Raw genomic sequence first — 23,234 nt, 5'->3', positions numbered from 1 at the left:
ATTTTGATTGACTCTTGCTATGGTACCATTCATCTTAGATTTAATCTTGTCAAGTCGATCACCAATATTGCGTAGATCTTGTTTACGATCTGTGGTATTGATAGCTCAAGTTTTTGATAGTTCTTAAACTATAAGTAAGTAAAGTGTCCCCAGAATATGTCATGCTTGGTGAGGCAGAATGGTCATGTAGATGACTGGATTGATTCAAGGCAAATTTAGCCATCTTGACCATATTTCTGTCTTTAGAAGAAGCAAGGGTCAAAATTCAACCCTTTTCTGGGAAAGTCCTAGGAAAAGGAGTGTCACTCACCTATAGCTATATCTATGGGCTCCTCTGGAGACTAAGAAGAGAATCGGTCCATGACAACCAGAGTGCATTTTGCTGTTCTTGCTGCAGATGATTGTGTTAGTCGGGTAGCAGCGCTGCTGCATACTGGGTCTCTCCTTTCCATCCCCATCTTTAAGGCCTTTGCTTGTGTCAGAGGGGAGCAATGTCGGTTATTGCTGTACGGGTTTGTCTGCCCTATTTTTCCCTGGTCCTGTCATCCTTATCCTATCCTTAGCTGCATAGTTGGGAAAAGCAGCTCAGTGGGATAGAGGAACTGGTCCCTGTGCCCACATCCACTGAATTTAGCATGTAAAGCCGGAGTATTGCGGAGCTAGCTCAGTCAGTTCATGACTGACATTGGGGCCATGCACACTTTTATATATTGAAGAAGCAGGATTTGCTGAGAACATCCAAGCAATGGACAATACCTTGAACTCTCAGCTCATGGAGGATGCCTGGGCAACTACATTATCTTGGATAGGATCAGGGGCGTTGTTCAAATTGTACTGTCATGCTGCATTTTTACAGTAAATTTATATTAACTTTTATGAGCCTGGTCTTAAGTCATGCAAGGGGGTGCATGTTGGTTCTGGCATATTCCAAAAAAAACTGGGTCTGTAAAGCAATTTTTTTTTAAATAAATATTTATTGAGATAAGCAACCAGTCATCAGGCATTGTATCTGGTAAGGTGACAGGTCCTCTGGTAGTGAAGGGGTTGATGTTCTGGCTCTATTCTGTTACTGGTGTAGCACTGCCCCCGTAAGGACTGCCAGAATCACAGTTTTTGGGTCCCCCTGAGTTACCAGCATACAGTTCGTTAGTTCTCCTTCTTTGGCTTGTTTCAATAATAAGTCCAGGGGTATTTGGTTGTTTTGTGTTTATTTAAATTAGGGACAGTGGGATACTCCAAATTAACTATGCACAATTGGTTGAGGACTCCTATCTTCAGGTACAGCCAGGCATTTGAGTCACCCTGCCACTATAGGTGAATTCAGGATTTAAATCTCTTTCCTGAGATGACTTTGCGAGCTTGTAATTATCTTTAGGACACTCTCACTAGAATCCTCTCTCTTCACTGCTGACACCCGTCCACTGACTATCCTACACGTGGTGTGGCCCCCCTCAGGTCAGGCCCCTTGACATGAATCCCTGTACTCACGATACTTTGGTCCCAGGGTCTCCAGTGTCTCCCCCTCAGTCAGCTCTCCTGGACCTTCGGGTTCAGCTCCTATCATCCATTCCTCTGGCCTTAGGATGACCTCATGCCACAGCTACAGAGGAGGAGGCAGTGGCCCCCTCCCTCTGGGACCCTGCTCTCCAGCCAAATACCCCGCAGCACATGTGCTCCTGGCTTTTATTCAGTATCCCAGAATGCACCGAGGAGGCCTGCCCCCTGCCAATCACCAGGACTGTATCAAAGCCTATGCATCTATACATCAGGTTTCCTCCCACTGTCCGACATGTCCAGTATTGGACCAGTGTGAAACACTTCTCTAAATACAATGAATTGCATACTGAGCACATTGAGCAGACCCTATTAGCCAATCCTGCTCTCTGGTAGGCAGAGAACAATATAGATTTACCTGCAACCCCTCTGGTAAGCAGACAAGGCTGAAAACTATACTTTCTCACTAGCACCCACCTAGGAGGGTGCTACATTTGGAGTGAAGTAGCAGAGGTACGCCGAATGAGTAGAGTGGGCGCAGGCTCAGCACCACCCTTCTATTGCAAACATACATCAAGTTACAGTGTGTAATGACATGGGACAAGTCGTTTTTCATAGGCACTCGTCACTTTATTGCTGCACACAGTGAAGCTTATCTCTAAGTCGGGTAACTACCAAATGTTTACCTTTTCGCATGACCGCAGTCAACACCTGGTCCCTGGCATTGGTGAGCGCACTCCACGTGAAAGGTACTCCCACGTGCTAGGCAAGTAGGCCACGTCCACAACCTAACTAGGAGGGTGCTACACTAAGAATGTATTGGCCAGATTTCTAATTCATATAATATGTTCCTCTACAGCTTCCTATGGGATTTGGCGTGGCTGCCAATATTAGAGTTGGAAATGCTTTAGGAGCTGGAGACATTGAACAAGCCAAAACGTCTTATAAAGTTGCACTCTACTGTGCAGGTAGGATCTTGTACACTAAATAAATGCTAAATAATGTAAAAACAAGAAAAATAAGCATATCCTGTAGCAGGCCTTATATTTATCTGTGATGAAATACCAAGTGGATGACAAGAAAATATTTTTTTTCAATAAAACAAAAGCAGAATTTCTGGTTTATGGTTTATGACTCCCAGTTATCCTTTTCTCTGGTTTCCACATGTATACTCTCATTAATTGTTTGCTCTTGTATTTTCATGTGAACATACTGTAGTTTAAGGGTGAACTCACACAGTGTCTACCTCTCTGGCAGCTGTCTGTTCCTGACTGCAGTAGGGGGCAATGTGGTGCACAATTCGGCGAATCACACGCGGCCCACTTTTTCTTGTTTTTATACAAACTTTATTTGACGTGTACAAAAGTACACTTCATTTATGTTGTGCAATGCGCTGCTGTACAGTGCCATGTGATTCTGCACAGTACGCTGCAATTAAATACAGAAACAAAATGCTCTAGGCTGCAATGCAGTGTGAATAGGACACACACAAAACTATTGCTACTGGAAATAGGGATGCCATACTCTAACTAAAATGAGCCTACTGAGCAATTTCATTTGCTACCTGCAGTTGCTCCAGCAAGAAATTATTTTTTTAGCCAAATCAATTTTTAGCTTGGGAAGGAGTGGGTAATAATTGGAATACCTGTCAGGTTTTATTGCTATCTGGGACTCTTTTTGGGTTTTTCCTCATTTCCTGTCCCGGTGACAATAGTTTCTTCAGACAAGAAGTAAGTTAAAATCCAAAACAAAGGCAAAGACAGAAATACAAATCCATTTTATAGTAAAACAAGTGACGACTAGAACTGCTGTCAGCTTTTTATTGCTGTCTGTGTCCCTTTTACAGTTCTCCCTACATCCTGTCTGGCAAAACTGTTGTCACCGTGACAGTAAGTGAGGGGAATCTCCCAGAAACTTGATTAACAGTAAAAACATGGCAGAGGGTCTAATCATTCTCCCTGCTACTGAATGCAAATTAAAAAGCTTTGGCCAGATATACACTGTAAATGATTAATAAAGCTCACTTAATATCCCAAGTGGCTTTCTATAATTGTTGGCTCCTGCACACTGTTTTGAATGTTTTTATATTAACAGTCAATAAGGGGGATCATTTCCATATTGGAAAGAGCAGGCAAGGGTTACACACAGGCCGAATTTGGCCTGTTCAACAGAAACCGATATTCGACCAGTGTGTACAAGGCTTAGAGGAAGATTTCCCTTTACGTTGGAAAGATTTTCTGATTTTCTGTTCTGTCTTTATAGCAAACTTTGAAGGGAAAACCTCCTAGTGAGACCTGAAGCCCCATACACACGAGTAGAAATTCGGCCGGGAATTTTCGTCCGACGACCGATCTGCTGATTTTAGGATTGTTAGTATGATGCTTCCGACAACCGACTCCGACTTTTCGGCTGAAAAAATTCTGGTGTGCAGGCTATATAATTTTTGTCGACCGTCAAAACGCGTCCGATTTTCGTCTCATTAGTACAGATTTTGATGGGGGAAAATCTTATGAGCAAGACTAGGCATGCTCAGAGATGAAATAACACATACAAAGCAATCCAACACATGACATCACTTCTGAAGTAGAATTCTGTCGTGCGGGAAAATTCGTGTGCAGTCTAGAGCACATTCCAACCAACAAAACACCACTCTGGACAAAAGACGGACGACCGGTCGGCGGAAATTCGTTGCGTGTGTACGAGGCTTAAAAAAATAAAAAAAGTTTCTAACCCACTCAATCCAAGCTAAAATGAATGGCCTAAGCTACACAATACTAGTCAGACAGAGAGAACATTTGAAAAACATTTATTGTCATTTGTTTTCAATTGTGCAATTTTCTTGGGCTTTTTATACCACTTTTAAGTTGGTTACTGTTATTTGATGTATTAGTGGGCATATACCAAGCAGTTCAAACATTAAATTCTTTTTTAGACTAATCATTCTTTTTCTGTTTTTCAGCATTTGTTTGCTTGTTGATCAGCAGTACTATACTTGGAGTGAGAAATGTCATAGGTTATGTGTTTACAAATGATTGGTGAGTAATATTGAGACAAAAAAGTCTTCAAATCAATTGAATCAATGATTTATACTCTTGATACAGTTCGGTGCACGATAATAAGCAGTGGTCTCATTTTTGTGCAGAAGAGGTGTTATAGGTTTTTAAACAGAAAAAATGATTTTCAACAACACATCCTTCCTGTATTGCCATGAAAAAAAAACCCACTATCCAGATAAAAATATTTTAGAGGACCAGTATTTTTTGCCAATGACTTTAGGGGTCAGTTACAATTTCTTTGGTTTGCAGCATTAGCCTAATTAGCACATTGAACGAGGATGGGAGGCTTGTGCCGAGGATGACTTTAAAATGTCTATAATGGTGGGAAGCAGATTAAAGGCCAAAAATGCTTTTACTGGGATGCATCATCAGAGCCATGCTGGTGTGGCGTGCACTCCCAAAGGAGCCACTGTTTTCTCTTTGCCAGTTCCTAGAGCCTATGATTCTGTAAGCAGCACCACTGAAGAGGGAAGATTTATGGCACCCTATATATAATATACAATAAAAAATGTAATAATAGTAATACAATAACTAAAGATATAGAAACAGCAATAACCTCTCAAACAAATAAGTAAATCAAAATAGCATAAAAAAGGTACCTGCTTAATTAATTAATAAAATCAGTGAAGCTGCCACCTTTAAAGTGAAAACAAGTAAAAATCACTCCATAAATAATGTAATGAAAAAAGGCAAGGTGCTAACACCCATAAATGCTTAATCATACTTCATAAAAGGTGAAATTATTGTCCATATTTGTAAAAATAATAAAAAAAGTCCATAAACCTGTGCTGAAATCCACCACTGCGCGTTTAGATTCTGTGTGCTCTTAAAAAAATCTTGCAACTATGCCACCACAAATAATCAGACTCTGTGTGAAATGCACACTTACCATCCATCCAGCGACCTTTATATTATTAAAGGTCTAGAAGTGCATTGGGTCAACTCCTCCAGATCAATCACACCATATATCAGTAGATTTTCAAACTCCCCTTAGTTGTGCAATTTTTACTCCAAAGACACCACATCATCAAACCATAAAACTCTCTGGGTGCCAGGAAACCAGACCACACAAAGATGCAAGTAAAATAAAGCAGTTTATTATAGCAACAACAATAAATGCACAGCAAGAGAGAGGAGCGAAATCAGGAACAGCCGGGCTAAAGTCCAGAAGCGGGTTGACATCCAGGCCAGGGTCGAGTCCAGACGCAGGTAGTCAGCTGATGCCGGGTTGTCTGCCGATGCGGGGACGTAAGCCAATGCGGGATCGAGAGCCAGGAAAGTCGTCAGCCAAGCAAGGTCATGCAAGGAGGAACACAGAGAACAGAAGACTGCTAGCAGTGATGCACCTTGGAGCACAAACACAAGGGCAAGGACTGCAAGCCATCAGGTGATATAAATAGTCAGGTGTGCAACATCATCACTGAGTGACGTCCAGGCAGCAGGCAAGTGATGATGCAAACAGAGTTTATAAGAAACAGCAGTCTGCACATGTCCAAGATGGCTGCCAACATTAAGGTAAGGTAAGACCTTGACAAAAACAAACTCGTAGTGTAGTATTTATTGATCCAAGGTATATAAAAAGCAGAATAGTGCACTCACTAGTTAATGTGCCCAAGCTCGGCACCAATGTAATCAGCTTGCTCTACATCCAGCACCACCACACCACTTAGTGACCAGCTTGCGTTCCAACAGCTGGAAATTTGGGTTGGACATGACATCACCCCGGAACAGGAAGTGACGACAGCTCGACTAGTTTAGCAAATTGCGTCTTAAGAAGTATGGTTTAGCAAGTATGTTTTAGCATTTATGGGTGTTAGCGCCTTGTCTTTTTTCTTTACATTAAATAAGTAAATTAATAGCAACATAGAGTATATAGTTGGTAATAGGCAAACAACCAGAGATTGACCCCTAAACCCTATACTTAGGAAGGCCCTGTTTAAGGGCAATGCTAAGACAATAGTTTTTCTTTGTCAAACCCTTTCTCTACTGGCCAGTACATTCGGGCCCAAATCTGTCAATGAGTGTATAGGTGCCTGCACTGTGTCTCAAACAAACAATACTGTTTTTCTTTAGTGGGGTGCAGTAGCGTTTGGCCAGAGGTCTCTCACAAACTCCTTTGGTGACGACTTATCTCCTTCCATGGTTAGTAGTTTGCTCAGCAGAGACAGTGGTAGCAGCATTCTCCCTAGCATTCAGGTGGGGACATCAGTCAGCAACAGGGGCGTTCTCCCCAGTGATCAGACAGCAGCACCAGACAGTGACAGTGGTGTTTCCATGTACCAGGAAATATCCGTTACTCCACCTCTCTGCGTCCCTGAAAACTCAGTATCTTGCATATTAGCAAAGGGTACCTCAAAAAGTAATAGTGATTGAAGTCCAGATGTTATAGATCCCTACATGTTACTTGTAATGGCAATAGCGACATTAATAACTAGGAGAATTAAAATGACCTTTAAATTACAATATCATATGAAAATAATAAAACACAGCTGTTAGGTCCCTATGCATCTCTATGGGGGAATCGGATGGGAACGGACCGTCTGTCTGTTCTCATCCGATCCGATCCGATCCCCTGGACGGATGGAAAATAGGGTTTCCATCCGTCCAGATTTAATGGATCGGATTGGATGTCAGCGGACATAGAGATGCATGGGGTGACCGCTCAGATCAGCCAAAAAGACTGACAGGCGGATCTGAGCGGTCCGCCTGTGTGAAAGGGTCCTTACATATAAAGACCAAGGTGCATTTCCTTAGTGCAAATTCATATACAGTACTCTATTCAAAACATATATGCAATATTCATACATAATATTTGTATTATTCAAAAAAAGTGCAATTACATTTACTATTAAAAAAAAGTGCCAATGTGGAAAATAGTGCAAATAAACTTAAGGTGCCCAGACAGATATAAGGGGCGTCTTTTTGATTTGTGCTGTTAAAGAGTCCGTAACTTCAATATGTTTTATTTATCAGATGCAGTGCTTGTCTCCCTCTCAGCAATCAGTTTATTCACCCTTAGGTCTCTTTCACAGATGCGGACCATTCAGATCCGCCTGTCCTTTTTTTTGGCGGATCTGAACGGTCCCCCCCATGCATCCCTATGGGGCATCGGATGTCAGCGGAGACATGTCCGCTGACATCTGATCCGATCCATCAAATATGGACGGATGGAAACCCTATTTTCCATCCGTCCAGCGGATCGGATGAGAACGGACCGATGGTCCGTTCCCATCCTATTCCCCAATAGAGATGCATGGGGATCTGACAGCTGTGTCTCCGCACGCAGCGGAGAACAGCTGACATCTTCCTGCTCAGCAGGGGATCGGCGGATCGATTCCCAGCTGAGATAAACGGACAGTGTGAAAGGGGCCTTAGTGTCAGTGTGAATTTGCTATTCCTCCTCCTCTGTGTGCAAGGGCCACTCCCCAGACCGATTCGGGCCTGCAAGGACCCCCTGCGATTTGAGTACAGTACAGATGTCCTTCTAGTGGGTCTCCCCTGTTTCATCTTTCATGCACTGGGGAGAGGAATATTAAAAAAAAAAATCACATCCAGACAAAGAAACATAACAAAAGAGGAGCTGGGAATAACGCAGAGAGACGGTCTGGATGCGATTTTTTATATTTCTCTCCCCAGTGCATGAAAGATGAAACAGGGGAGACCCACTAGAAGGACATCTGTACTGTACTCAAAACGCAGGGGGTCCTTGCTGGCCTGAATCTGTCTAGAGAGTGGCTCTGGCTTGCACACAGAGGAGGAGGAATACTTCACACTGACACTGTCTAAGGGCTCTTTTACACGGTCCGCCTCCGTAGGTGGATCCGTGCTGCTCAGCGGGGATCGATCCGCCGATCCCCGCTGAGCCAGCGGATGACAGCTCCGTCTCCGCTTGCAGTGCGGAGAGGGAGGTGTCACAGCTCCCGCTGCTCTCTATGGGGGATCGGATGGCGGTCCGCTCTCATCCGATCCGATCCGATCCCTGAACGGATGGAAAAACAGGGTTTCCATCTGTCCAGATTTCACGGACAGGATCGGATACGGATGGCAGCGGGTGTCAGCGGAGGTGTCTCCACTGACATCCGCTGCCCCATAGAGCTGCATGGAGGATCCGATCAGATCCGCTTGATTTGGATTGGGACCAGAACAGTCCTCGAATATATATATATCTGCTCCTTCCTAATGTCGTTTGCGCGCAAAGATGAATCAACCACGCTGACACACAGTTCAGTCAAAAAGTCAATTCTAATTTTAATTGTTCCCCTTTTTGTCCTTATAAAGACTGAGGAAAATCCATTACAGGAAATAGTCATATATAATACGTATAAGCTAGCGATTGGAGTATCTATGTATCTATGCATCTAAGATTTTCTTCCAGGATATGACAGCCTTCTCTTTTGAGTGGAGTCTCTCTCTGGAGTCGCCATCTTGCTTCTCCGAAGGGAGGGGTAATCTAACAAGCATTTTTGAGTAAGGAATAGTATGCAGTGGTAACATATATATACAAATAGAGTATGCATCACAAACTGAGATAGGCATTTCACTTTAACCATCAATGTCAGGATTACATCCATTACACGCCTAAAAAACTGACAGGCGGATCTGATCGGATCGCCCGTGTGAAAGAGCCCTAAGGATGAAACTTACTGCTGTCTGAGAGTGACATGATACACGTGATGGGTTTAGAGATTGTGGACATGATAGAGATGGTCAAAGGCTAAGGACACAGCTGACAGCAAAGGTTTTCACCTAGCCATGAATCTGTACAATGTTCTGTGTATGGGGGAGGGGAGGGAGGTCAGTGTGGTTTGCTCAGTACACACACACAAGTGTGTGTGTCCCTGAGAATGGCTGCTGCTCGCCCCCCACCCTCACAAAAAACAACACAGAAAAAGCCCAGCTATTGTCATTTCCCCAGAGATGGAGCTGCAGAGAGCCCAAATTCCCCAGTAGAAATGTACCTCTGCTTTCAAGAACTCCAGCTTCACACGTGCTGGAGAGTTCAGCTCAAGAGATCCTTGCTATATTCATCTTCACCTCTACTAGGCTGCCAACACCCCCTCTCCGACACCCGCCCAATCAGAGAGAGGCAAACACCACCTGACCTCCTCCCATACTAAATCCATTGGAAAGGAGAAGGCAGGGGGAGGATCTGAGAAAGCTCTGAAGTTAACCTGTGTGTTACCCCAGCGCTGTGGGGGTTTTACAATGCATTGCAGAGCCTAGGCAGCAGACGAGACGGACACTACTATGCGACACAGCTGCGATGCGATGCCGGCCCGCATAGATAAGAGGCAGAGTGGTGTCACCCTCCCTCCGGTGGACGCCCTGGTGCGCCCCCTCCCCCCCGCACCCCCCTTGTGACGCCTCTGCTGTCTCAGTTTCTAACTTCAACTTGTTCAATTAAGCTTTGACAATAAAACCTGGAAGATCTGCACCAGATTTTGCACTCTCCAATTTTAGTAAGTCTCTCCCAAAATGTTCCAAGGCTTGAACCTTCCATCACCGCATACCTGCATCATTGAGAAGCCTTTGCAGCTCTTACTATATCAGTTTAAAAAGGTACTGTCACATTTTTACAAGGCAAAAAATGAAAATGAACAATGGCAGGATAAGTACACATTTACTTAAAGGACAAGTTTAAATTTAGACAAAATGCCCTCAGCCCTCACTCCCTAACACACTAACAAACCTTACCCTAAGATTAAAACCCTCCAACCAAGTGCCCACTTGTAAAGTTGGTTGCGATTGGCTAAGTTTTGGTGCCAAACTGTGCAAGTCCCGTTTCTTCTTGGATAGGACAGCTACCAACTTGCTGAAGATGGTATTCTCCGCCATACTGTGTCAAAAACCTGGCCATAGGTCCTCTCATGACATTCCTGTCTACAGGCTTTTATATTTAGGAATATAGGAATGTCCACACAAATTGCATTTTCCACACTTTACTGAAACTTTGCAGGATTTCTGTGACATCTAACATCACATTGACATACTAGAAAAATTTGGCACAGAACTCCAAACATAGGAATAGACATTTTGTAGTTGTCATTAAGGCGCAGAGTGCCAGCACATAATTTGTAAGCCATCTTCCCTTAGCACCTCCTCACTTTGGGAGCACCACAGAGTTGGGACCACTTCCCCCATGTACCTTCCATAGCTCTGCACAGCCGGGCACGTTCCTTGATGACACACTCTACCAAGGTGTCACCAGTACTTACATCGGAAGACCCCACTCACAACACACAGAAGACCATAAAAAGGAGTCAGGGTGACTACAGTTGTTCTTCCTTAGTTCTGTACCACCTCACCTGGGACTTCAGCCCTTTTAAGGGCCCTAGAACAATAGCTGACTACATCCGGATAGCTCTAGGGTGTTTGGCTTCCATGTCCCAATTCACTTGGCCCCTCTCATCCTGCCACTTTTATGGGCACTTACTACACCCATTGCATCATTAAGGAGGAACTTTTCTAAAAGGGGAGCTAACACCCAATTACATAACTACCTTTACCACACTATATTGGAAACAGAATCATCTAATTACAAACTAACTGCACCTGCCAACATGCTTGTCTCTCTTTTAAAGTGTTTACATCATCTGTTCTGACATCTTCTTGGAGCTGCCTGTGTCTGGGCAGTAACTTCCCTAATATATAAATTGGGACTTACTCTAGCTGCGTATTCCCCTGCATCTTTTGCAAAATCCAAATAGAACAGAACACCCACATTCTGTAGGAAAATACATTTTCTACTAGCTGGAGCCATCACAACGAGCCCTTGTTTTAATCTTTGTGTCAGACCTCTATTGTACAGCTTCATTCTTTTAGTGTGGTTTCTAAAGGCAGAGTGTTTGTTTTATCTTAATGCATTCTATGCATTAAGACAAAAAAGCTTCTGTGTGCAGCAGCCCTCCTCAGCCCCCCTAATACTTACCCGTGCCCCATCTCAATCCTGCGATCTTGCACGAGAGACTCGGCTGTCTTGGACTGGTCCTGGGCGAGACACACAGCAGGTGTTTTTGGCTCCGCCTGCTATCAATCAAAGCCAGTGAGTCAATAAGGAGAGAGGGGCGGAGACAAGCTGGGGCTCCGTGTCTGAATGGACACCGAGAGCAGTGGCTCAGCTCGGGTGCCCCCCTAGCAAGCTGCTTGCTGTGGGGGCTCTCGGCAGAAGGGAGGGGCCAGGAGAGCCAGCAAGGAATCCGAGAAGAGGAAGATCTGAGCTGCTCTGTGCAAAGCCACTGCACAGAGTAGGTATGTATAACATGATTGTTTTTTATTTGTTTATACTTCACTGAACAGAGAGTGGGGATTGTCAATAGCGTGGTCAGGCACCCGAGCAGATCCCAACATTATTACCGGGATCCCTGCAGAGCCTGGCACAGCTCTGTGGTGGGCTTTAGCTTGCTGTTAGTTGAATCTGGGTGTAGGAGTGCAGAATTAAGTGTACTCCTGTGACCCACATGAGAAGTATGGCCAAAAGAGCTTTGGCCATACTTCTCCTTTAAAATTGCTCACATGTGTACAGTATAAATGTCTTTTGTTCAACCCACAGCCTGTAGATCAGATTCCTCCATCCACACTAAACTTGTGCATGGATGAATTTTCCACTGCAGGCTATATACTGTATAACTGACCCAAAGATTGCCTGCATTTGGATGCAGGCACTGTTGGCCAACAATTTTCCACCTACCTCCTTCGACAAAAATTGATTAAAAAATGTACCTATGGTTAACCAGACGTTACTTACAGGGCTGCTTATGGAGTGAATGTTGGTTTATTCAACATGAACAGCTTTAGTCTAGTAAATATGCCTCTCCACTTGGTATAAAAAACCCATCTACAAAGTACAGTAAAAAGGATAATTTATCGAGAAGTGTACAGCTATTAGTAGGTGAAATGGCTATTTGATTTATTTGTCCTAACCTTTATGAAACAGGAAAAATGTGTTTACAATATACTGTCTTGATGAATGCTTTATATTATAAACGTATGTGATTTTATTCCATTTCTTTTTGTATGTAAATTCAGGAGTATTGTTACTTTGGTTTCACGCCTCATGCTGCTATTAGCTGCATTTCACCTGTGTGATGGTACAAATGTAAGTATCCCATTATTATCTCAGTTATACAAAAACAAGGGATAATTCATAAAAACTGTTGCAGGAATGACTGGGAGGAAAAAGCTTTTGCTCTTCTGCTTGATAATCTGTGCAAAAAACAATTGTTAATTTATAGGTGCCTGTATAAAAGATAAAAGTATACAATATTTAACATTCGTATTTCTCTTGTAGGCCGCTTGCAATGGAATATTAAGGGGAACAGGAAGGCAAAAAATTGGTGCTATTACAAATATTTTTGGTTATTACTTAATAGGGATCCCAGTTGGAGTATCTCTGATGTTTGTAGCAAAACTTGGGGTTATAGGTAAGATCACAAGCTACATATATGGCAAGAATATACATATGTATGCAAAGTTTTTGTCTACACTGAATTGTTAGATCAGCAATATCAGCTCAATGCTTTGTTGATACAGATTGGTTGTCTTGTGACCTACTGCTATAGTCATAAAATAAGGACAAGTAGGTAAACAACTAGAGGTAGCACTAACTACACCAAAATGGCATCCAAAATGGTGTCTTCTTTCAGTTTTCAGGGTAAAAGGAACATTTACAAAATAACGTGGGAGCAAATTAGGCTCAAAGTAGATCTAAATGGGGTGTCATTTAGTTTGCTAAAGTACATTGCATCATAAAGTTTTGGTTTTTTAATGTTCAAACACTATTTTCTGCTATCTTCATCTGATTTTTGCATCCCATCACCGAGATCCCATCAGCCATTTCCTATCTACTTGAACTATTTCCAGTGTTGGCTGCACATTATTGTTTTGGACTGGTTCACTGATGATGACAGTGGTGGACTATGCCTTATGCAATGTTTGTCGATTTGAACACATGTTGCAGGGTGATAGCTTTCCTCGCTCTTGATAGGTGGGCCATTGGTCCCTAGAGAGAAACTTTCACATTTGTCAGGATCCGGTTTCTGCAGCATAGTCCACTCATCAAGTAAATGTATTTTGGCTACTAGCTGAGACTCCTGTCTTTGCTGTATTGCCACTGCAACCTCTTTCTTATAGTTGGTTTTACCTGAGTGGGGGTGATCTCAGGTTCTTCTAGGCACTGGTCTAGGTGTCCTTATGTTTGCTCCACAGGGGTGTGAGATAAACCATCCACATTACTGTGTAGATAGCCTGGTTTACAATGGATGGTGTAGGTGAACCAGGCTAACCTTGAGACCTACCGTTGTTCCAAGGCTCCCAATTTAGTGGTCTCTAAATATGCTAGTAGGTTGTTGTTAGTGGAAGTGTTTGCATATCTACAATGAGATACTCAGAAAACTTTTCTGTGACAACCCAGACAAGGCTAGGAGTCTTACTTGAAGTCCTTGAAAACTGCCATCAGTGTAAACCCCGTAAGGGCTTAGAACAGTTGCCATAGCTCTTGTTTTAACATCATGTCATTAAGCTTGTTTGGAAGGGTAAAGCTTACCCTTTTGTTGAATAAAATGCCCACTGAGTAATTGTGTAAGGGATGTGGCAAATGGTGTGAATTGAGCGAATCCTAATAACTGTGTATGAGGATTGACCAGTGATATTTATTGTGAGCTCACATAAGATGACATTTGGTGTGCTTTAGTTTCAGTTCATATTGTGCCAGTTGGATGAAGACTTGGTATAGATGTTTAATATATCTCTCTGCCTTGGGTACACCTAGTTTAATGGCTGTCAGTAAGAATTCTTGTCCTCTAAACCATAGTTTCTCGCTATATGCCTTCAAGTTCCATACTGCTAACATCTTCTGTCCACATCAGCATTCTCTGAAGGGGGTTATTGCTCACTGGGGTCTGTCCCAGCTTCCATTTTACAGCTGAGACTTTCTGCCGGATGGAAACAAAGGACTCTGTCAGCCCTTGGAGAGCAGTCTTGAAGGCAGAAAGAGCAGAAGAGGCAAGGGCTTCCTTCCTCAATAGTAACCATCCATCTCCTCAGGTAACTGTAAGCTGAGTCTCTGCATTCTCCTTCTCCCTCACTACTGCATTGGATAGTATAATGATACATGGGAACTCTTTGGTGGTCTTTACCTTGTCTTGCAGCTTTAATTGGAAGGGAGTGGGTCGAATCCCCAAGATAAATGAATCGCTAAAAACCTGGTCAGGGGTCTCTATGGAGGCACAGCCCTGTCGATCCTTGTCTTTCAACCATTTCTACAGTTCTTTAATAGCAGCAGCAAATTGAGGACTAGTCTTATCTTCTTGCTGCTTTCTCGCAAAGAATTGCCACCTTAATTGTGCCACAGGGATCACAGCCTTATACAGATTTTCTAACAAGTCTATAATCTGTGCCATGGTGGTATATTCTGCATCTGGCAGTACCAGAATGGTTCTCCTAGAATCATCCTCTAATGCATTTGTAGCACCCTTGTCATAAGCAGGGTTGCTGGTAAATTTAGTTTGCTGGGCGGTAACTAGCCTGGCTGATTATAGTACTGTGGTAAACTGGATTTCCTCCTAATCCGGGTTTGGCTGTAGTTCTCCCTTCTGTCAATAGGTGGCACTGTTGCCTTTGACATTAGCGTGATAAATACAGTCAAATAGGTTATGAATATGTATGTGTCTCCTAGCCAATTAAAACTGCAACTGGAGCATGCTGGGAGAGGCTATTTATCTGGGGGAAGTCAAATGATCGTTCTCTTGCCCCCCAGACCCCCGTCTGGGGTGGGTGTGTGCCACTGTGTCTGCTGCTGGGTAGGCCTGAAGCCTGGGGCCTAGCCATGTGCCTGAGACTCTGCTGAGGAGAGCCTGTGTACTGCCTGGAAGTGAGCATCCACAGAGCTCCTACATCCTTTTGTGAGTTACCTGCCTTTTTGATATAGAAGACAGCTGTCTAGCCAGTACAGATTGCTGTAAGCGATTGGATCCAGGGGAGAGGAGTTGCCTCCCAGATCAATCTGAGTTTTACAGATTACTGAAAGGGACTGAACCCAGGGGAGAGGAGTTGCCACCCAGGTCAGTCTGAGCCTCAAGGTCTGTTTCCTGTACCGCTGTCTGATTGCATGTCATTTTTGTATACAGTGTGTGCCAATTTGATTGTTCACTAAGAGTGTCCTGTGCCCTACCCCTCTCTCCCATATTTTTGTTGCTGTTGAGAATAAATAAAGCCCAAAAAGATATTTACAGTATATGTTAGGGCTACTGGTGGGTCTCATGGAGCCTCTCAATAGCCTCCCCACATGAACTGTCTACAGTCAGAAAAAGGCTGATTGTGCACTCTTGAGAAGAAGGGGGAAGGAGAGAAAGGCTACATTGGGAGTTCAGAAGCATGGCTGATTTGCAGCCTCGAGGAGCAGGAAAAAGTGTAATAAGCAGGGGAATAAACATGGCTGCTTTGTTCCCTTGTACAGTATATAGTGAATTTTTTTGTAATCACATAGCATGAAGACCAGTTTATACCACACATTGTTCAATCATCTAACAAGCTTATCTTTTTGATTCATTATCTAAAAGTATTTTAGGCTTATTATTCCATATAACATTTTACCTGCTCAGTCTAGCAGTTTTTCCTTTCTTATCATCATTACTTTATTTCATTCATATTTATTTTCATATAGCTTCAAGTTCCCTTTTTATTTTACCATGCGCAATATCCTATTTTTCCATCCACAAGGCCATTACAAGCCTAGTTATATGTTTTGTCTTATCACTGCACTGCCACTGAGCATTACATCTATTCACATTACAGCCATAAGACAACTCCATCAGCTACTTTTTGTACTATGTTGTACCTAGTGATAAAACTGTACCTCAGTTTAACCACCAGGGGGCATCCAAGTTGTAATAAAGCAGACTGGGATGCTGTTGCTGTGTTTTTTTTTTTTTGTCTATACACTTTTATTGAAAATGTTTTTCAATACAAAAATAAAATGTGTAAATAAACATTTATAAATAGTGAATGAACAGCTTTCAAAATTTGGTATATTATCATTGACATTTTCCATTTTAGCTTTGTATTCATTCGATATAACTGTATGACAAATTAGTAACAAAAGTCATAAAAATAAAAAATATAAATAATACAAAAATAAATTCATAGCCACCTTATTCAAATGTCAAGAAGTGCATTATTGGTAGTTGGTTGTTATAGTTTCGTCTCGCAACAAACTACGACCCAGACTCAAAACCTCTATTTATTTATACTAGGTTGCATTTATTTGTTTTTTGTTATACTTGACTGGAGTTCATTTTTAAAAGCCAACGAAAGATTAGAAAGAATCTGACACATGGTTCTCCTTTTGAAACTCTGAATATTATTACAAATAGAAGACATCCGTAGCCCGGATTAAACCTTTGAAGCAGGAAACAGGAGGAAAGGCTCCATCATGCATAAAAATCACACTTTTAGGTGGCTAAAAGCCCTTATTATCACTTCCCTTCAGAGAGCACAGCCAGGCAGAACAATTATTATTCTGCTAAACCACACTTTGTCATATTTTTTCATAACCTGCTCTGCCACTTGAAATCCAGCAGGGAATTAGTGATCTGTTATTTGAAGTGTTAGCATCGCTAATAAGGATTATCTCATGAAATTTGCACAATAAAATGGCGCATCTGATATAAAAAAAAAAAGAATAAATAAAGCCCTTCTTGTTTAAGCATAAAAGTGACTGGCGCCCATCGTTTTTACTTGTTTCATCACCCACCATGCCTAGCAATCTATGCCTCCCTCCCACCATGCCTCCCTCCAGGCTTAACTGCCCTCTATCTTTCCATTACTATGCATGTGCTTCCACTGTGGAGGCTCTCAAAAATGTATAGAGTTAGGACTGCAGATAATTTTGGGCTTCTGTGAAGTGGCTCTGCAGCTTATGCATGTATTTGCAAATGCAAAATAAACCCCCATCTTTGACACAAACTGTTAGACAGGACAATTCGGTTGTTTGCAGGGTGATCGGTGAGTTGAGCTGGGACTTTTCTTTGGTTTTGTTTGACATGTGTCCTGTTATTTTGCTTAAAAATAATTGGAGAGAAAGATTCCTAAATAATCCAATAGTTCGTTTCCTGCTACAACTGCATCAGAAATATTTTCTTCATGCTGGCTAAGGCCCCTTTCATACACGGAGTCTGCCAGGTGGACTCAGTTTTTCTCAGCGGGGGATCGATCCGCCGATCCCCCGCTTAGGAGGCAGATGACAGCTGTGTCTCCGCGCTGTGTGCGGAGACACAGCTGTCAGGTCCCCATGCATCTCTATGGGGGAATCAGATGGGAATGGACTGTCCGTTCTCATCCGATCCGATCTGCCAGACGGATGGAAAATAGGGTTTCCATCTGTCCAGTTTTGACGGATCGGATGTCAGCGGACATGTCTCCGCTGACATCCGATGCCCCATAGAGATGCATGGGGCGTCCGTTCAGAAAATTGACAGGCGGATCTGAACGGACTATATGTGTGAAAGGGGCCTAATACATTTTTTTTGTTGCAAAAGCCAATTATTATGGCATTTGGTGCTAATAGCTGTATATTTTTCAAATGTATGTTTTATATTCAAGGTCTGTGGATTGGAATGTTTTGTCCAGTGTTGTTGCAAACATGCATCTATATTTCCTATATCCTTTCTATCAACTGGCAGAAGGCCTGTGAAGAGGTAAGGAACTTACTCAGTTAAAGGATGCTGTAATTATACTTGAAATTAATTTGTGCTTTGCCTATGCAGGGCACAGCAACTGCCTCCTCTCCACACCTACACATATTATATTTTCTGCACTCCCCCACCATTCCATTCACCAGCTGGTACTGAAGAGGAAAACCTGGTACTTCCTAGTATGGCGAGAATCTGAATCCCTCTCATTCCTTTCATGTAACAGCTTGGTGGTTGGCTGATTAGCGCCTCATGCTTTTACATGGGAATGGAATGGGAGTCTGTAGTCTTATGTAAACCCCAAGTCACAACATTTTTTAGATGAGGAGAGTGGCAGTTAGTTAAACATACTGTTTGCTCCGCATGGCCAAAATTAAGATTTGATTAAACAAATTTTCAAAGCATTTTGAAAATAATTTGAGCAATTGTCACATAAAATGTAGTTTGTCTTTAAGAATCTAAAAGCTGTTTTTTTACTTGCTAAGCTGCTAATATACCACTTATTTTTTGTATTATTAACACAGGCCATAGTTTATTGTTTTATTCTCTGGTTTAATTTTTGCAGTTTGAGGGATAAGTAATGGGGTTGGGAGGGTAAAGGGCCCATATTTATCTTTCAATTGTTCCCCAATCTTCTTGTTCACCTGCTGGAGCCCAGTGCAAGATAGCTTTGTAAGTTCCAACCCAACACAAAGGGGTCTAATTATAAAGCATTTGCTGTGGGAATGACTCAAGCATTTGCATACCGGTCACAAATAGTCACCATAATTGGGGCAGCACAGTGGTTAAGTGGTTAGCACTTTCTCCTAGCAGCACTTGGGTTGTTGGTTCAAATATCATCCATGGCACTACCAGCCTAGAATTTGTGTGTTCTCCGTGTGCCTGTTTGGGTACCCTGGCTTCCTCCCACACTCCTAAGACTTGCTGGTAGATTAATTGGCCCCAGCATGTGTATGTATGAATGTGAGTTAAGGACCTTAGATTGTAAGCTCCTTAAGGGCAGGGACTGATGTGCACTGTGTAAATTGTCAGTGCTATATAAGTACCTGTTTTAATTAAATAATTTGTTTAAATCCCTTTTTCCTCAGCATACAAGGTTTGAGATGTATGTACATTCCCATCCATGATCCATTTTTATGTTAATTAATTATTTCCAAAATAATAATATAGTGTGTTTACATTAATTCTGTTTTTGGAAGGTTTTTGAAAAAAAATAAAAAAAGCTGTTTTTTATTTTCTACTATAAAACATATCCAATAGGAAAAAAAATATGCAATATCTTTATAAATGTAACCCAAAATGTATTCTGCTACACTATATTACCAAAAGTATAAGGGCGCCTGCCTTTACATGCACATGAAGTTTATTGGCATCCCAGTCTTAGTCTGTAGGGTTCAATATTGAGTTGGCCCACCCTTTGCAGCTATAACAGCTTCAACTCTTCTGGGAGGGCTGCCCATAAAGTTTAGGAGTGTGTCTATGGGAGTGTTAACCTTTCTCTCCGAAGCGCATTTGTAAATTCAGGCAATGATGTTGGACTATTTAATCCCAAAGGTGTTCTATCAGTTTGAGGGCAGGCCAGTCAAGTTTCTCCACCCCAAACTCGCTCATCCATGTCTTTATGGACCTTGCTTTGTGCACTGGGGCGCAGTCATGTTGGAACAGAAAGGGGCCATCCCAAAACTGTTTCCACAAAGTTGGGAGTATGCAATTATCTAAAATTTCTTGGTATGCTGATGCCCTAAGAGTTCCCTTCACTCAAACTAAGGGACCAAGCCCAACCCCTGAAAAAAAAACCCACACCCTAATCCCGCCTCCACCAAATGATGTGGACCAGTGCACAAAGCAAGGTCCATAAAGACATGGGGTTTGGGTGGAGGATCTTCACTGGCCTGCACAGAGTCCTGACCTCAACTCGACAGGACACCTTTGGGATGAATTGGAGCGAAAACTGTGAGCCAGGACTTCTTGTCTAACATCAGTGCCTAACCTCACAAATGTGCCTCTGGAAGAATGGTCAAACATTGCTATAAACACGCTTTTAAACCTTGTGGACAGCCTTCCCAGAAGATTTGAAGCTGTTATAGCTGCAAAAGCAGTGGCGGCTGGTGCTCAAAATTTTTGGGTGGCGCAAAAAGAAAAATGTAATAGGTATTGCTTTGCGGCAAAAAACACGATATAAAAAATTGTGTGACTTTGAGGTCACACAAGTGTGAAAGGGGCCTTCAGTAATCAAGGAACAGTGCCTAATTACTGTAGCCACAACTCATGGCACATTAGCATGGTGTTAATTGTCAACAGTACTCTATACAATGGTAATCAGGGAGAAGAGTGCTCTATACATCTATACACTGCTCATAAACAGTGTCCAGATAGCAGGCCAGTACAGAACTACAAGTCCCAGCCGCTCTAAGCTGCTCCTTTAAACCTCTCCTGATAGAAGCACACATCAGCAGTCCCAGTGTCCAGATAGCAGCATGCGACCAATAGAGAACTACAAGTCCCAGCATTCAGTTAGCAGCATGAAACCAATACAGAACTACAAGTCCCAGTGCCGATATAGCAGCACACACAGCCAGTACAGAACTACAACTCCCAGCCTTCCCAGTGTGCAGATAGCAGCACACACGGCCAGTAGAGGACTACAAGTCCCAGCAGTCCCAGTGTGCAGACAGCAGCACACACAGCCAGCCGACTCATACACAGAGCGCTGTCCGTACAATCCGCCGGGCTGGGGGTCACAGGAAGAGAAGTAGAAGAAGAAGGTGAAGAGGAAGATCATAGTCAGCAGCAGGGCTTTTTTTCTTAGAAAATAGGTGCAGGAACTCACTCTCCCCACCCAAATCCCTGCCCCCCAACCACGCCCAAACCCACCCTCAACCACGCCCAAACCCACCCTTAACCGCGCCCAAACTCCACCCCCAGACACACCTTCACTAGAGGAGAGCAGTATAGCGGCGCCAAATAATGAGTGGAGGCTTAGAACTGCGTGTCACACAAGGCACATGGTTCAGGAAGGTGTAACACACAAAGTACAGGACTTCATAACACACAGGGTTCAGAAGTGTTTATTGTGCAGTGAATATCACACAATCAGCAAACAGGATAGTACTTACATTGAATGCGAAGCATCCCTTGTTCTCAGAAACATGGCGCATCTAGCCCTGTGTACAGAGTGCAGTACATGGGTCAGGAATATGTAACATAAAGCCCAGCACACAGATAGCAGTGGTAAAGAGTATGTAATATGCAGTCCAGCATACAGAGTGCAGGACTCAGGAGTATGTAATCAAAAGCCATTGTTCAGAGTAGAGCATTAAGGAGTACAATCCAGAGGCCTTTAATATGTAACATACAGCACAGCATACAGAGTATAGCGGTTCTGAGTATGTAATATACAAGGTGTTACAAAATTCTCACCACTGGACCCTGCACGCTGTGCCATACATGACATACTCTTGGTCACTAACTCTGTATGCTTTACTGTCCCCCAGCAAATTTCCCTGGTCTCCCCCCTCAAGTATCCCCCCAAAAGTAACCATCAAATCCTCACCCTCATCCATATTATCTCTGCCCCCTTTCTGCAACCCCATCTAAAGCTAACCCCAATCCACAGCTCTCACCTTTGCCACCCCCATGTTTCACCTCTGCACCCCCCTAGCTTCCCCCCCTCCACAGCTCTCATTTCGCACAACCTGACTTCTGCCCTTTGCAGCTCTTACCTCTGCACAAAGCTCCCCCCCCCCCAGTTCTCCTCTGCACAAATTTCCACTCCCCAGCTGTCCTCTCTGATAAAATCCACTCTCCCCTCTCTGGAATAATCCCACCCACTTTCCCAGTTCTCCGCTCCACACAACCCCCCCCCCCCCCATTTTCCCAGCTCACCGCTCTGCACAAAACCTCCCACTCTCCCAGCCTTCATCTGCACACAAATCCCCCTACTCTCCTAGCCCTCCTCTCCACCTAAATTCCCCTCACTCTCCCAGCTCTCCACTCTGCACAAATCTCCCCACTTCCCCAGCCTTACTCTCCGCACAAATCTCCCCACTCTCCCAGCCTTCCTCTCCGCACAAATCTCCCCATTTTCCCAGCCTTACTCTCCGCACAAATCTCCTCACTTTCCCAGCCTTCCTCTCCGCACAAATCTCCCCACTCTCCCAGCCTTCCTCTCCGCACAAATCTCCCCATTTTCCCAGCCTTCCTCTTCGCATAAATCTCCCCACTTTCCCAGTCCTCCTCTCTGCATAAATCCCCCCCCACACATACACTTTCCCAGTTCTCCTTTCTACAAACTCCCCCCCAGCACTCCTCTGTACTCAAATCCCCACACACACTTTAACACCCCCTGTGGCAGGCGCAGCACTACAAAGTGCCTTATGCGCTGTGGCATTAGAAGAATTGGATCTCTCTGACTTCAGTCTAACCAGACTGTCTGTTACTCTATAAATTCCTCTAATACCGTTCTATGGAAAGCAGTAGGTTTAAAGAGCACACCAAATGCTTAAGATATCGTATTTATTAACTTCAACTTTTCTTCATAGATAACAGTGACACTTTTGCAGCAGACAGTCCATGTACAACATGTGCTGAATAAAGTATAACAAAATTGTGGATATATTTCTCTCTCTATTGCTGTTTGCTGTTTGAGTTTGTTTGCTTGGGTTTGGTTTTGAGTTGTTAGAGTTGTTTGGGTTTGTTCGATAGTTTGAATTCGATATAACTTTTGAAGTTTGATAGTTGATTTGTTTGGTGGAACTACAAGTGAACACATAACTAGTTCAGTATACAGCTCTAATCACATTACTAACAATAGGAACATGTATAACTGTTAATTACCTATTTTTGGCCACTTGCTTCCATAAAACTGCTCTGTGGATCTGTGTGTCTATTCAGTTCTCTTGCTCTGTAGTGGAATGAGAAGGTTGGCTGAAAGCATGAGGCTTCAGAGAAAAAAAAAATGGGTGTAAGGCTGGCTGTGATTGGCCAGGACTGTTGCTGA

At 43.1% G+C, this 23,234-nt stretch overlaps 1 protein-coding gene across 1 annotated transcript in view; it reads left to right on the top strand.

The window, feature by feature from the left end:
* LOC309546395 (multidrug and toxin extrusion protein 2-like) overlaps window positions 1-23,234 on the top strand; it is a gene marked incomplete at its 5' end in the record, with an annotated part of 130,638 nt that overhangs the window by 64,213 nt on the left and 43,191 nt on the right. Inside the window, 5 exons of the mRNA XM_082246054.1 lie at window positions 2,354-2,462; window positions 4,454-4,529; window positions 12,576-12,645; window positions 12,838-12,970; window positions 18,147-18,241. Of these exons, the coding sequence (XP_082102180.1) occupies window positions 2,354-2,462; window positions 4,454-4,529; window positions 12,576-12,645; window positions 12,838-12,970; window positions 18,147-18,241 (483 nt within the window). The remainder of the gene's footprint in view (window positions 1-2,353; window positions 2,463-4,453; window positions 4,530-12,575; window positions 12,646-12,837; window positions 12,971-18,146; window positions 18,242-23,234) is intronic.

The sequence above is a fragment of the Pelophylax lessonae genome, assembly GCF_965119305.1.
Source record: "Pelophylax lessonae genome assembly, chromosome: 2".
Taxonomy (NCBI): Eukaryota; Metazoa; Chordata; class Amphibia; order Anura; family Ranidae; genus Pelophylax; species Pelophylax lessonae.
Note: the sequence above shows the minus strand (reverse complement) of the source record. Positions and strands in the feature narration are given on the sequence as shown.